Source organism: Hypanus sabinus, chromosome 5, assembly GCF_030144855.1.
Source record: "Hypanus sabinus isolate sHypSab1 chromosome 5, sHypSab1.hap1, whole genome shotgun sequence".
Taxonomy (NCBI): Eukaryota; Metazoa; Chordata; class Chondrichthyes; order Myliobatiformes; family Dasyatidae; genus Hypanus; species Hypanus sabinus.
The window spans coordinates 42,176,237-42,191,701 of record NC_082710.1 but is presented as its reverse complement, the minus strand read 5'-3'; the positions used below and the strand labels follow the sequence as shown (position 1 = coordinate 42,191,701).

The 15,465-nt window shown below is 36.4% G+C and overlaps 1 protein-coding gene across 13 annotated transcripts in view; it reads left to right on the top strand.

Moving 5' to 3' along the window:
- The window catches only part of agtpbp1 (ATP/GTP binding carboxypeptidase 1), a 270,083-nt gene that overhangs the window by 159,341 nt on the left and 95,277 nt on the right, over window positions 1–15,465 (top strand). For all 13 annotated transcript variants that reach the window (XM_059969829.1, XM_059969822.1, XM_059969828.1 and 10 more), the window contains 5 exons: window positions 2,594–3,378; window positions 4,219–4,302; window positions 4,401–4,487; window positions 7,472–7,620; window positions 12,652–12,739. In XM_059969829.1, the coding sequence (XP_059825812.1) occupies window positions 2,594–3,378; window positions 4,219–4,302; window positions 4,401–4,487; window positions 7,472–7,620; window positions 12,652–12,739 (1,193 nt within the window). The remainder of the gene's footprint in view (window positions 1–2,593; window positions 3,379–4,218; window positions 4,303–4,400; window positions 4,488–7,471; window positions 7,621–12,651; window positions 12,740–15,465) is intronic.

Genomic DNA, 15,465 nt, shown 5'->3' with positions numbered 1-15,465 from the left:
TAGCATCTCTACTTTTTGCGAAGGCTGAGGAAAGTCCATCTCCCACCCCTTTCCCCCATCCTCATCACATTCTACAGGGGTTGTATTGAGAGCATCCTGAGCAGCTGCATTACCACCTGGTTCGGAAGTTGCACCATCTCGGATCACAAGACCCTGCAATGGATAGTAAGGTCAGCTGAGAAGATCATCAGGGTCACTCTTCCTGCCATTACGGACATTTACACTACACACTGCATCCGCAAAGGAAACAGCATTATGAAGAACCCCATGCACCCCTCATACAATCTCTCCTCCCTCCTGCTGTCTGGGAAAAGGCTCCGAAGCATTCGGGCTCTCAGGACCAGACTATGTAACAGTTTCTTCCCCTAAGCTATCAGACTCCTCAATACCCGAAGCCTGGACTGACACCTTGCCCTACTGTCCTGTTTATTATTTATTGTAATGCCTGCACTGCTTTTGTGCACTTTATGCAGTCCAGTGTAGGTCTGTAGTCTAGCGTAGCTTTCTCTGTTGTTTTTTTTATTACGTAGTTTGGTCTAGTTTTTTGTACTGTGTCATGTAACACCATGGTCCTGAAAAACGTTGCCTCATTTTTACAATGCACTGTACCAGCAGTTATGGTCGAAATGACAATAAAAGTTGACCACTTGTATAGGCTGGGTGATCTAATGTGAATAGGTCCAGAGTTCTGCATGGTATTCTTGTTGACTTGTTTTGATGTAGTGATTGTTGATGTAAGGTTTAATGTTTGGCTTTACTGACATCAATGATTAGCTTCCAGGGGGATTTTTTTTAATATGCTTGTGCCTTTGATTATTGTTCTCTCTTATCTGCTTCTTGCATAATACCCTGTAGGGTCAAACAAAATCTGAAAGGACAAAATAATAATTTCCAAAAATAATTATAGACTATTAAAGAACAGAAAATGTGAGCGATGGTTTCCTTTTTAATCTCCTGGTGTTTCTATTATTTTTTCCAAATAATAATGAATAAAATGATCTTAAAGTCCTTGAGAGAGAGAGAGAGAGAGAGAGAGAGAGAAAACTCGAAACACTCTGTTTGACCCATTATTATTGCCAATACTGCTTGATTACCTCTAACATCTATTTAGTTCACATAAGCTGAAGTTTAGTGAACCATTATTGTCTAGCATTCTTTGTAGTGGTTGCCAAGTAAATCCACGGCAGGAACGTAAGCATTGTTTTCACTGGATGATAAAACTAATGAATTAAGAATTGCAATGAAATAAAATTCAGGATGTATATTGTATACATTTCTCTGACATAAAATGTATGTATTGAAACATATTGAATTAGCAGGTTATTTTCTGTGGTCCTCAACATTAAACAATCAAGTGATTATTGAGCCGAAAATAGGTGAAATTCCCTCATGCTTTCACTTCCCTCGTGCTGTGCTCAGCTGAAATGTGTGTTGCTGCTGATTATTCACTTAGCGTAGTCAAGGTAAGAAAGAGTCAATCTCACTGATGAACCTCATGAAGATGAGGTAAAGGTGGAAACTGGGAGCAAAGTTGATGAAATTTTCTGATTTAGGGCAAAAGTAGAATGTAGTACAAATACTGTTATCAGTTTATTAGAAAACAGATGAAAGAGGAATAAAGAATTCTCTATATATCCTTGAACGAATCAAGCATACGTGGGTTACTGCAGAAACAGCTTTTATTTGAAGGATGGAAGTGGAGAAGTTGTTCAGTGTCAAACAGTTTACAGGCAACCCTATATCTGAATACAGCAGTCCAGATAATGGAAATTTGCCCTTATGAATTCAGAAATAGGAAAACTCTCATTTCTTGATAGTTGTGCAGTCATGTAATGGGAAATTGCTAGACAGACAGTTTTGTGTAGTAATACAATATCTAGTTAATAGGGCTTTCCCTGTACTAAAGGCCTTCAGTACTATCAAATTATAGCCCTGTCTGCTGTGTGAATTTCTTTTGACATTATTTGAAAAGAACAAAAATTGTACCTCAAACTCTAGCCACCAATGCAACTTTAACCAGTTTTATTTTTAGAGAGATCCCCAAAGAAACTTTAGAGTTGATTTACTTAATTTTTTCCACACTTTCAATGAGAGTGAATTTTATTCTCTATCTCAAAATTTTGTGTAGTGATTTGTGATCCTGTAAGGACAAATTTCTATAATATGAGCAGCTGCAACACAGGATTTATCAGAAACTGGTTATTCTTTCATTTGCTCCTTCTAGAACCTTGTTTTACAGTTTAGTTTTTGGAATAGGCTGCAACGTAAAAATATATCTTAAAAAAGCTGTTTGTTAGATGCAAAACTACCTGATGGTCAGGGGATTTTATAGAGTCTGGAGAAATCCACATTCTTGCTTTCCATTAAACCAAATATTATAGTTTACTCCACCAGTGTTTCAGATAGATCAAAGAAAAGTTGGCATTACTGTTAACGTGGGATATATATACAATTAAAAATAGATTTAAATAGAGGCATGTTCAGTCATGACTTACCTTAGTTTTACCCAGTTTTATGGTCTACAAATTTTATATTGAAACAATTCTCCAATTCAGTTGAATGAATATTAATTTTTGTTTATTTTTTGTTTTAGGCATATAATTTTGCTGAAAAAAGCAACATCAATCAATCAGCAATTGATGTTAAGCGGACAGGACCCATTATTGTGCCCACAGCCGAGGAGCCATCATCAAATAGTAATACAGTTAGAGCAAGTGTTAAAGAAAATGATATTAAACAAAACCAGCACTTTCTACCTAAAGTATATCAAGGAGCTGGACAGGATCATAAACCTGTAACACACATGGATCAGCACAGTACTGAGAAAAGCAAAAACAATGTCAACTGTCAGTATTCTAAACAAAATGGGCATCCACCTGCGGAATGCCTAAACCGTGAGATTACCAAAGGCTTCAACAGTATGTCACTGCACTGTAATAATGCTTCTGAAGATGTTAAATGTTGCAAACCTGGGTGTGAGAGTGGAGTTGAGAACAAACCCAGATTTTTGACCCTAGGAGAAACTTGCAGCAAAACTTGTCAGCAGATCTCAGGGTGTGGAAAGTCTTTATTTGTTTCATCATTTGGTCAGCCTCCATCTTGGCAACAGGTTGGTACCCAGCTAGGTCAATTGTGCTGTTCTGGCTTTGACACTGATGCCGAGGATGACTCCTCTTTAAGTTCTGAAGAACCAGGATTTTCAGAGTTACCGGAGCCAGGGGTCTTGCAACCACTTCATGACCCTGATCTTTATATTGAAATTGTTAAAAAGACTAAATCTGTTCCCGAATATGGTGAAGTGGCTTATCCTGATTATTTTGGCCATATTCCACCTCCATTCAAGGAACCTCTCATAGAAAGACCCTACGGTGTTCAAAGGTGAGCATGCAAGTGATTGCATATCACTATCATATCACTATTGCAAGTACTATCTCAAAGCATTGCATTGAGAAACCTCATTGAAAGGAGAAGAAAAATGATAAATCAGGCAATCTCAATGTAAAATATGGATTCATATGTCAGTATGCTCTAAAAAGAGGGGAAGACTGAAAGGAAAGTATGGTTATATTTAAAGTGATCACTAGCTGGATTTTTGGAAAAGTTAACAGTCCTGTATTTTAGCATTAAATTGGAAGAATAGAAAAATTTTGAGATTGAAGTTGTCTCATCTTTAAAGACTTGGTATGATGTAATGCACACAAATTCTTCTATAGATAATAAATAGAGCGTAATATAATTTATAGCTCTCAAGAATGCAAAATATACATATATTAGAATAATTATATTACTGGTCATACACAGAATTATCAGTATAAATCTTTCTTCTTAAAAGATAAAATATGGATATCAGTTATCTTCAAATCTAGTTTAATTCTTAAGTCTCTTAATCATAAAGTGAAGGCCAAGATTAAACACAGAAAATTGTCATTCATACAACGTTCTTAGAAGATGAATTGTAATTCATTAACTTTTTATTAATTGTTATGAACTGCATTAGTTATTTGTATTTATTAAAAGAAGTGCCCTAGTTATTTAAACTTCAAACTAAATAAATAACTTAGATCCATGGGATGCTTTTGAAAATGCTTGAATTTGTTTGAATACTTTTCCTAATTCTCTTTATTTTAAACTGAATAATCAGTTAAAACAATACTCTTTTAAAAAGAAGCTGATAACAATTAAGTGCAAAAATTGCATATAACTATTATTTTTCTACAGAACAAAAATATTCCAGGATATTGAGAGACTAATTCATGCAAATGACATTATTGACAAAACTGTGTATGATCTTGATTTTCTAAGGTGAGTTCAATAAAGCTTGTGAGTTTTCAAATATGTAGTTTAACGTTCACTAATAATTTTACTAAGTAGATGCTGTCTTATTGTCCTTTTTCCCTTAGCTATCCTATACCCGAAAATGGAGAAACTCTGAGGTTCAATTCACAATTCGAGTCTGGAAATCTTCGAAAAGCAGTTCAAATTAGAAAGTAAGAATGATGATTTTGATTTGGGAGCTGGCAGAAACAAATTCAGTCATTTGAAATAACTAGGATATTTCTAAATATTGAATTATATACTTTTTAAAATAATTTGATGTAATTGTTCTTTTAGGGATTTGCAGTACTGAATCTGGAGATGACATTTGCTCTCAGATATCTCATAGTTTGTGATTGATGTTAGAAGGGCTAGCTTTAAGACAGCTAGCCCTTCGAAAATTTTTCCCTCTATTTCCTTTACTGTCACCCACCAAAACTACTTCAAATATTGTAGTGAAATTGGCAACACCACAATTTGAGGTCTCCGTTTATGATGTGAGCAATCTATTGTTTTTTTTTGAAAACTTTTTTTATTGCATTTTTAAATAGTTACAAAGTAAAGTATGAAAAAAAATGTATATAACCCTTACCCCCTCCCCTTAACCCCTCCCCCCTAACTGCCCTATAGAAAAAAAAGAGAAGGAAAGAAAAAAAAGAAAGAAAGAAAGAATGCCTGGTTGTTGGAAGATCTCCACATGCTCCATGGAATTCGTAATAACTTTAATATGTATATTTATTTCTTTCCCCTAATAACCAATTGTTTCACCTTCAGAGCATCTATATATTTAATCCTGTCTTTTGTAAATCAGGGCTCCAAATTTTCAGAAATGTTTCATATTTATCTCTTAAATTATAAGTAATTTTTTCTAATGGAATACAGCCATAGATTTCTTTCTTCCAAGAGTCTATACTTAAATATGTATCCGATTTCCAAGTAACTGCAATAGCTTTTTTGGCTACTGCCAGTGCAATTTTTATAAATTCTTTCTGATATTTATTTAGTTTGAGTTTCGGTTTTATCCCTTCAATATCACCTAGTAAAAGTAATATTGGATTATGAGGAAATTGTGTTCCTGTAATTTGTTCCATCTTTTTTCGAGAAAGATAAACCGGCATGGATTAGAATAGAATTAGATAAAATAGGAGAAAACGTACCAGAAGATTTTATATACAAATGGGAATCTAAATGGATACGGGAAAAGAAAGAATCTCCTATATTAAAACATTTGATTGACTTATGGAATAAAATAAATGTTGATGATGAGACAAAAATATCTTTATTAGCAAAGAGATCTTTAATTCAAAATAGACTTATTCCTTTCACAATGGACAATCAACTTTTATATAATTGGATTCAAAAAGGGATTAGATATATAGGGAATTGTTTTGAAGGAGGTATATTAATGTCATTTGATCAATTAAAGAATAAAGATAAAATATCAAATAACACTTTATTTTGTTACTTTCAATTAAGGGCTTATTTAAGAGAAAAATTAGGTCAAACAACGTTATTGCCGAAATCTAATGAAATAGAAATTTTATTTCAAAAAGGAAATATTAAAAAATTTATATCTTGTATGTATAATTTGATTCAAAGACAGGCAATTAAACAAGGAGTCCATAAGTCAAGACAAAAATGGGAAAGTGATTTGAATATTAAAATTGAAGAAACAAATTGGTCAAGACTATGTCTTGATAGTATGACAAATACAATAAATGTTCGGTTAAGATTAGTGCAGTATAATTTTCTACATCAATTATATATTACACCACAAAAAATAAAAAAATTAAATCCAAATTTATCGGATCAGTGTTTCCGATGTAACCAGGAAACTGGTACTTTTTTACATTCGACATGGTCTTGCTCTAAAATTCAGCAATCTATTGTTCTACTTGCTTTTTTTAAAGTAACTTAAAAGCTCTATGTAAAATGCTGTGATTAACTTAGTTGGCAAAAGCTATTTTCCCTTTACATGATATTCTCTGAAGTTCCACAATCCTGAAGTTTATTTGATAATTTTATGTGGAAATTTGTCAAAAGCTGTATATCACACTGTGTACTAATATCCTGTCTAATTTTCTTCCCCATTCTCTATTTCTTTTGATTTTGGATATGTTAAATATGAGTTGCCAGTTCATTATTTAAAAGGGGATTAATCAAACTAATCTTTTTTATATATTTCTTCAATTAAAGTAAATCATTGTTTGTTAATTCTGGTCCTAAAACTAATCCTGCTGTTCCTTTATGGTCAGCTTCTCTACAATAAGTGAGGAGATAACAATAACTGTTTTGATCACTTGTACTACACTCAACATGATCAGAGGAAGCTCCAAAAGATATAAAACTAAATTCTAAAGCTGAGGTATTTAGAATCAGCAAGGTTAAGGAACGGACAGAATATTTATGGTGATGAGTGAGAGACAATGGAATAAAATCTTCGTTTTAAAATACGCAGTCATTGGGGTTTCATTTTGCCCCATTTCCCTTCTCAACTCCAATTGCTACAGTGTAAACTTTTCTTTAATCTACCTGCAGCATTGATTCTCCATTAGTGGGGAAAACCATAATATTTGAGTAAGATAGTATTCAGAATTAATATGATACTCCTTTGAAATTACTAGCTAGAACCCAACTGAAGGTTTCCCCTTCAGTGAATCTGGGCATTTTTTCTTCCAAACCCTAAGATCTTTGAACCCCCCTCTACCAGTAGCACTGTCACACCATTTTCTCCACTTCTAACCCTAATTCTTTTGTTTATGTTTGTAATTCATCTTCCATTCTCTTTTGTGACTGGCAGTTGCACATCATACTCACTGGAGCTCCTTCTTGAGTCAAGTAATGCAGTCCTGAATGGGTATAGTTGACATTCATGACATAGGATATTTGAAAATGCTTTTCAGTAAAATATACTTCGAAGTACATTTTCTAATTAATCTAAGAATTGGAAGCATGATATGACAATGTAAAGTCCTCCTGCATTTTGTGTGTGTTGCTTGGGATTTCCAGCATCTGTAGACTTTCTCGTGTTCCTGTATAAAGGACAATTGAATCTGAGAAATTGTGAGCTCATTTCACACTCATTTCTTTCCCTTGATGTCTCTTTTGTCTGAAGCTTGCTAGGTAAATTTATTCAATTTCCTCTGTCTGTTTCTAGGTTTGAATATGATCTGATCCTTAATTCTGATATAAACAGCAATCATCATCACCAATGGTTTTATTTTGAAGTGAGTGGGATGAGGAATGCTATTCCTTATCGATTCAATATTATCAACTGTGAAAAATCTAATAGTCAATTCAACTATGGTAAGATATTACATTTTTAAATTATTGGTAGCTAACTATGTTATAAATACTTAATTATCTTTTTGGTCAAAATGCAGACCTGGCAAATTTGAACAAGGTTCATTTTTTAAAGCATTCAGTCACTGTTTAGATAGGAGATTCAGATTATGCCACAATTTTATTTTACGCCTACATGGTGATAGATAATAAGCAATCTCTTAATCACTGCAATTACTTTCTTGTATTTTGGATTAGGTTTTCCAGTTCATATTTTAAGCATATTAATTTTTCTTGTGACATTGAACTGAACTGCAGTTAAATATTCCTCGGTAACTGTTTCAAAGGTTCATTTAATATCAGCGGATGTATAGAATATAGAATCTGAAATCTGTACTCTTCACAATTGTCAGTGATATTAAATTCGTATGAGATCTTAGAACATTTTTGTCAGTATTCAAAGATGATTGATTCAAATCATTCTAGTTGCTAAATCCCAACCAAACCTTTTTATTTGTGTTTGTACAGTTATTGTTGCCAAATACTGCATGAGGGTATTTAAAAATTTAACTTAATATATATATAGGTTTTTTGATTTAATGATTTTGTTTCTTAAATATCCTTGGAAGTATCATCTCCCGGCCTCCTCAACAGGGATAGAGTTTCTCCAGTACTTAATTACCACTACATGAGCCTCAGAATCCAGCACATTATTCTCCACAATTTCTGCCATCTTCAATGAGATCTTTCACCAAACTCATGTTTACCTCCCTGCATCTCTCCACTTTCCACAGGGATCACTCCTTCCTGCCCCTCCTGGCACACATCAACTGTTTATTCCTTTCCATAGATGCTGCCTGACCTGCTGACTTCTTCTATCATTTTGTATGTGTTACTCTGGATTTCCAACAATTGTGGATTCTCTTTACACCTTGGAAGTAGTTGATTTGACTCAGGTTGTGTCAGAACAAAATCAGTTAATATCTTTTTTCTGAGGAATTTCAAATGGCTGTTAAATAGTGGAACAACTATTTTGCCATGGCTGTCCAATGTTTGGATCTCCATCCACTTACATCCTCAGCAAAGTAAATTTGTCAAGTATCTAAATCTGGAAAATCCCACTGTTTTCATACAAGGATATCATTATCAGCTTCAAAACCTGATCAAGATATCCAGTGTCAGCAGAATCCCATGTCTGTCATAACTGCCTTGAGGTTTTTAATACCTATCATATTTATTGAAATAAGTTTAGAGGGCATAAACTATAATATACTGCCAGCAGCCCCATTTACTAATTCACACTTGTCACAGCAACGTTCTGTACTGCGCACACATTCTCAAAATATTTATTCTAGACCTCTCCAACCTACATGTAGCAGTGCATTTAAGAGATAGTGTAGTTCATCTTTATTTTGCATGTAACATTAGGCCACAAGTTAATATAAAAACATAGAATTCCAGATTATAATCACTCTCTGTATGCAGCAAAAAAAGGTTCTTCCCCCATTTTCTGCTCTTCTACCTAGCCCTGCATCTTTTTTCCATCACTTAAAATCTGTGCACTGGTCCATCCTCCTTGCAATTCTGTACATTGGCTTCTCTAAACCTTTCTTGATCTTGTACATTTCTATCAAAATGCCTGTTAGCCTTTGCTAAAAGGAGAGCAGCCCATATTCCCCAGCTGAGCCTTTTAGCTGAAATTATTCTTGTGTCTTCAGGTGTTTTCTCAAGTGTGGTAACTAATATTGGGTGCACTACCCTAGATCCATAGATTGTAGGACCACGAGAGTTGTAATCTCTGATTAGTTTTGGTGCCATATGCTAGTGAGTCCAGAGTACAACATTAGGCCGAATGAATGTGTGGCTGAAGAGTTAGTGCAAGAGGCAGATATTCAGGTTCCTGTATCATTGGGATTTCTTTTGCAGTAGAGGCACCCTGTACAAGAGGGGCATTAGGATCAATATCTTAGCAAGGAAATTTGCTTTTCCCATGAGGAAGGGCTTAAACAAGATTTGCAGGGGGTCGGATGAGATAGTGAAATCAATGAGAATATAGGGGTTTGTGCTACAACCTAAGTGTGTAAGCCTAAGAATCATGATAATGACATTTACATAAAAAGGGCAGGTAGAACCACTGGTTTAAATTGCATCTGTTTCAATGCACGTACCTGAACAGGTACGATAGAAAAACTAAGGCACGGATTGCCTTCAGACTGATCTGGAAGGTTAGGTTGCGTGGGATTCAGGGGAAGATAGCAAGGTGAATTCAGAATTTGCTCAATGGTTGGAAGAAAAGGTCAGTGATGAAACCTTTGTTATTCATGTTGTATGTTAAATTATTTGGATATGAATGTACATGGCATAATTAGCACATTTGCTGATGATGCTAAATTAGGAGGCCTTGTCAATGGTGAAGCAGATTACAATGAATTGCAAAGAGATCTTGATGAGTTGGGAAGATGGACTGAGGAATGGCAAATGGATTTAATCTTAGATAACAGTGAGATGATGTACTTTTTTTGATAGTCAAAACAGAGAATTTATAGAATGAATGGCCAGGTGTGTTGGTGGAACAGCAAGACTGGGTGTACAAGTGCACAGTTCACTGAAGAAGGCTGCACAGTAGGTAGGACGGTGAAGAAGGCATTTAGCATGCTGGCCTTCATCAGTCAGAACATTGAGTTTAGGAGTAGAGATGTTTTGCGCAATTATGTAAGTTGTTGGTGAGGTTGCACTAAGTTTGTGTACAGTTTATTTACAGGAAAAATGCTTCAAGTTGGAGAGGGTTCAGAAGAGATTTATGAGGAAGCTAACTGGACTAGAGGGTCTGAGTTTTAAGGAGCGGTTGACCATGCTGGGGCTTCATTGCTTGGAAAATGAGGTCGGATCTTAACAAAATTTATAAAGTCATGAGAGCTATGGTTGAGGTGGAAGGTCATAGACTTCATCTCATTGTTGGGGAGTCCTAAACAAGAATACACAGATACAAGAGGGACAAGATTTAAAAAAGACCTGAGCGGCAATTTCTTTACTCAAAGGGTAGTGAGTAGCAAGAATGAGCTGCCAGAGCTAGTGGTTGTGGTGGGTACAATTGCAGCATTTAAGAGTTAATTGGATAAATACATGAAGGGAAGGAGCTTGGAGTTTCTGGGGCTATAAGAGACTATGTGGTAGTTAGCATGGACGAGTTGTGATGAAGGGCTGTTTTAGTGCTGTATTAGTCTATGACTATGTTTCACAAAGGCTCCACATAACCTTCCTGCTTTTATGTTTTTTCTGACGCTTTACAAACTGTGCTTTCAATATATACTGCTACTTTAAAAAAGGATGCACATATCCAGCTCACCATGTACCTTCACACCATTCAGAACTGCGTCATTTATGCTTTATTAACTCTTGGTCTTTCTGCTGAGCTGCATCACCTCACACTTGTCACTATTAACTTTCATCTGCTGCGTGCTTGCCAATTCTGCCTGTCAATCTATATCTCAAGTTTGGAAATTTTACCCTGCACAATCCATGTTCAGGTTATTAATAAGCATTAAAAAAACTGATCTGACTGCCGGCCCCTCCAGAAGGAAACAAAGTAGTTTACAACTCTGCCTTCTGCTCTTTAGCTACTTCATTATCCATGCTGCCATTGATACTTTCATTCCTGGTCTTCAATTTTGTTGACTAGCTATTCAGCCTTCTCAGTTATCACATCAAAAATTTGCAGGAGGACTGTTAAACACAATTTGTATTTTACAAATCTGTGTGGACTCTCTTTTATTTGCTCAATATTTCCACTTTTTCCCTGATTGATGTTCCTAAGATCTTAACCACTATTAAATTATACTGATCAGACGATAGTTGCACATTTTTTAATCAAGAGTGTCATGTTTGCTGGTTGTTAGCACTTCCATGTATGTAAGGAACAGTGAAAATAATGACAGGCCTGTCTACAATTTTCTGTTTCCTTCAGCAACCATGGATGTACTCCATCCAGTGTAAGTGTCATTAAGCATTGGCTACCTATCTAGTATGTTCCTCTTATAATTATATGTCCTGTCTGTTATCTGAACTGTCTCCATTTCTGCTGAAATCTTTACAGCATTAAGTTCCTCAGTGAAAACTGATTTTAAAAAGTGCTCATTACAGGCCCTCTGCATGTTTTGGTAGGGTTCTGTTTCTGTGAACTGTGTGTTATCTGAACAGTTCACATAGCAGAAATTCGATCACAAATCAAGTTTCCACATGGTAGAAGATTCCTATAGCCCTGCAGCAGTTGGCTATTCCATCCAGCCAGTTGTTTATATGTATGAGTGTTACACATTAGTCAGGTTACATAAGCTGGGGAAGTCTTGTAGGTTTATCAACCAACCTCTGACCCTATCGCTCTTTCTAATATCTACTTGTTATATCCATACCTGTGCAACATAATTGATCCCAATGCGTGCTAACTGCCTTCCTGTTTCTTTTCTGCTTTCTTCTGGGCCGCTTTGTTGGTTTCATATGAGTTTTTTTTATTTGAAAAGTGTTATTCAAAATTACCCATTCCTTGTTTCTTCTACTTTGCCGTCCAGTGAGTTCTAATGTTATTTCCTACACCTTCTATCATTATGGAAATACAATTACTCTGTACTTGAAGCAATCTTTCATAGATCATCTGTTCTATTTTACTTGCCAATCCATAGTTGCACATGATACTAGCTAGCTACATTTTTCATTGCAGTTCATCTTTAAATTCCTCTTACCTATCTCTATTACTATCTAAACCTTATGAGAGTATGTTCCCTAATTATTTTCCCACTGACATTTGCTTCATTTGGCCCTTACATTCCGCAGAACCAGATCCAACTTCTTTCTTGATGGACCAAAAATATACAGTTCACAAGCTGCTCTGAACACCATCAGAAATTTCTCTTTGTGGTTTAGTCTTATTGTTGTGACAAAATCAACAGAATAGAAAGTACAGGAAAATCTCACATTGTTCAATTTATGAAGTGCACTGAGGGGCAATGGTATTTATACTTCTATTCATAAGTACACTGAAGTCACATTTTCTTTTGAAAGGTATGCATCCCCTAATGTATTCAGTCCAAGAAGCCATGCTTGGAAGGCCACGGTGGGTTCGAACTGGAATAGACATCTGTTACTACAAGTAAGTGTGTGTGTGTGTGTTCGTCGTTCAGTATATATACATGACTATATTTCATTGCATTATTTTATTTTCAGTTTACTGCTGACTCACTGTAATTTGTTCCTTTCTTAACCATGAAATTATAGATTTTTAGTTTATTTAGTTTAATTTTGCCTTCCTTGCAAGCAAGAAATAGTTATTTTATCTGCAGTTCACTCTCTTGGTGAAGCTCATGGCTCGATTTTACAATCACTGCCACATTCATTAATATAACAAAAACTTGACAATATTTTCATTTTTGGTTCATCTCAGCTTTCTGAAGCTTCAGGATTTCAGATAAGATGAGGATTCTTCCCTTCTAGCCTTCGGGTTCTTAGGGATAATACACCTTGCATTTAATTTAATTAGAAAAAGGAAAGCAAGAATTAGCTGAAAAACCCTGTTAGAATCTAACTAAGAGTTCACTGACAAAATTTGTAGAATTTAGGCTGTTTGCTGCGTGTAGGTGTATATTAAACTATATTTTGTGGCATTTTCTGTGTTACCTGGAGTTTACAATTAATTTAATTCAAAGGTTCATTTATTATCAAAGTATACAACTCTGAAATTCTTCTTCTCCAGATAGCCACAAACCCAAAAAAGAAAAGAAAGGTATCACAAAAGGCATGAACCCCAAAATCCCTCCTCCCTGCAGAAAAAAAATGAACTAAAACCTACAGGCACATTGATCCCCAAATCCCCCTCCCCCACACACAAAAAAAGAGAAAAATCGGGTGAAAAACACAGAATATAAAAAAACCACAAGACTGAAAAAAGGTTGACAGTCCAAGTCTACATCAAAAACGCAGAAAATCTGCCCAGCATTCTCCCTCTTTGTAGCACCAGCAATGAAAAGGCAATCTCCTGTCTCTGTGCAGAGTGTACTCACCAGTGATAAAAAGGTAGATGTTCCTGTGCCCACATGATGCAATTGCAAACAAGGCACCACAGTGGCTAAACTTCACGATGAGTTTGAGGAGACCAAAGCTGCATCGCTGTCTGGTATGCAGTGGCCACTGCAAAGGATTGGAAAAAGCAGTAGGAGGTTATATACTCAGTCAGCTCCATCATGGGCACCGGCCTTTCTACCATTGAAGATGCCTTCAAAAGGCGATGCCTCAAAATGGCAGCATCCATCATTAAGGACCCCCATCACCCAGGGCATCCCCTCTTCTCCTTTGAAATGGTTCTGTTTATTATCAGAAAATGTATACAGTATACAACCTGAAATATTTAGTCTTGGCAGACATCTATGAAAAACAGAAAAAGCCCAAAAGAATGAATGACAGAAAAGTATTTGAACTCCAAAGTTCCCTCTCCCCCCCCCCCACGCAAGCAGCAGCAAGCTTCAACACATTAACCACCCCCTCCCTCTTGCTCATTTCAGCAAAAAGCGTCAGTGCCCACCACCCATCAAACAATAGCAAAGCACCAAAGAGAGTGCATGATCTGCAGTCAACAAAATCTATTGTTTACCGGACAGTTCGACATGCCACAGGCTCTCTCTCACTAACAATGGACAGAGATGTCACCCATTTCACAGCAAAGGGGTAGACTTACAGTCACTGTTATGCTGCTACAATCTGCTGCGTCTCTTGTTATTCTGAGATTCTCCTACTCAAGAATCGGCAACAATTTCTCCCCACCATTGAGAGAGAGAGAGTACAATCGCTCGACTACAAAGACCTCTGTCCACACATCTGCCACAGTGAAGTCCTGATGTTCCTTCTCCTGCAACACCTCAGTCGGCAACATTGGCCTGGAACCAGTCGCACCCTGGAGGTGCTGTTATCTGCAACCCGTCCAGAGAAAGTCAGAAAATGGCCGGCCAGTGAGATTCAGGAGCAGGAACTCAACTGCCATAAAAAAAAAATGCAGTTTGAGTGGCGTTGCAGATCAGGACCTCACTCGAACCCTAACCACCTAGAAAAGGCATAATAAAGAGAGGAATTTAAGCTGTTTCTGCAGATGAGCTTGAAGAGGAGGCCACTCGGCACCATCGTTCACGTTGCTACTATCGAGGAGGTACAGGAACCTGAAGACACACACTGAACATTTCAGGAACAGCTTCTTCCTCTCTGCCATCAGATTTCTAGAAGGATAATAAACCCATGAACACTCTCTCAGTATTTTTCTGCTCCCTTTTTGCACTACTTATTTAGTTTTTTTTACTATATTACATGGTAATTTATAGTTTTTTATGTGTTGCAATGAACTGCTGCACAAAACAACAAATTTCACAACACCAACTGATCAGATCAGGAAGTTGAGAGGAGAATTCAATCAGCTACAAAAGCAGAAGCTTTGCAGAAGCAACTTCGGTCTTGCCACAACATTAAAATTGCAACCAAGGTCAAAGTGTATAACGCAGCTGTTTACAATCTCTGCTTTATTCAACTGAAGTGATGACATTGTATCAGAAACACATTAAGAAATTGACAGAGACACAACTCAGGCATTTACGCCAAATATTACACATCAAGTGGCAAGAGAGGGTACCAGATTTGGAGGTGCTCAAACATGCTGGGACAGTCAGTGCAGAATCTCTCAACACAACTTCTCAGCTGTGTTGGACTGGTCATGTCACAAGAATGAGCGATGATCGTTTACCCAAAGCTGTTTTCTGTGGCGAGCTACGTGAAGGAAAGAGGAAGCATGGTGGTCAGAAACTGAGCTACAAAGATGTGCTCAAGATCCAAATGAAGAAC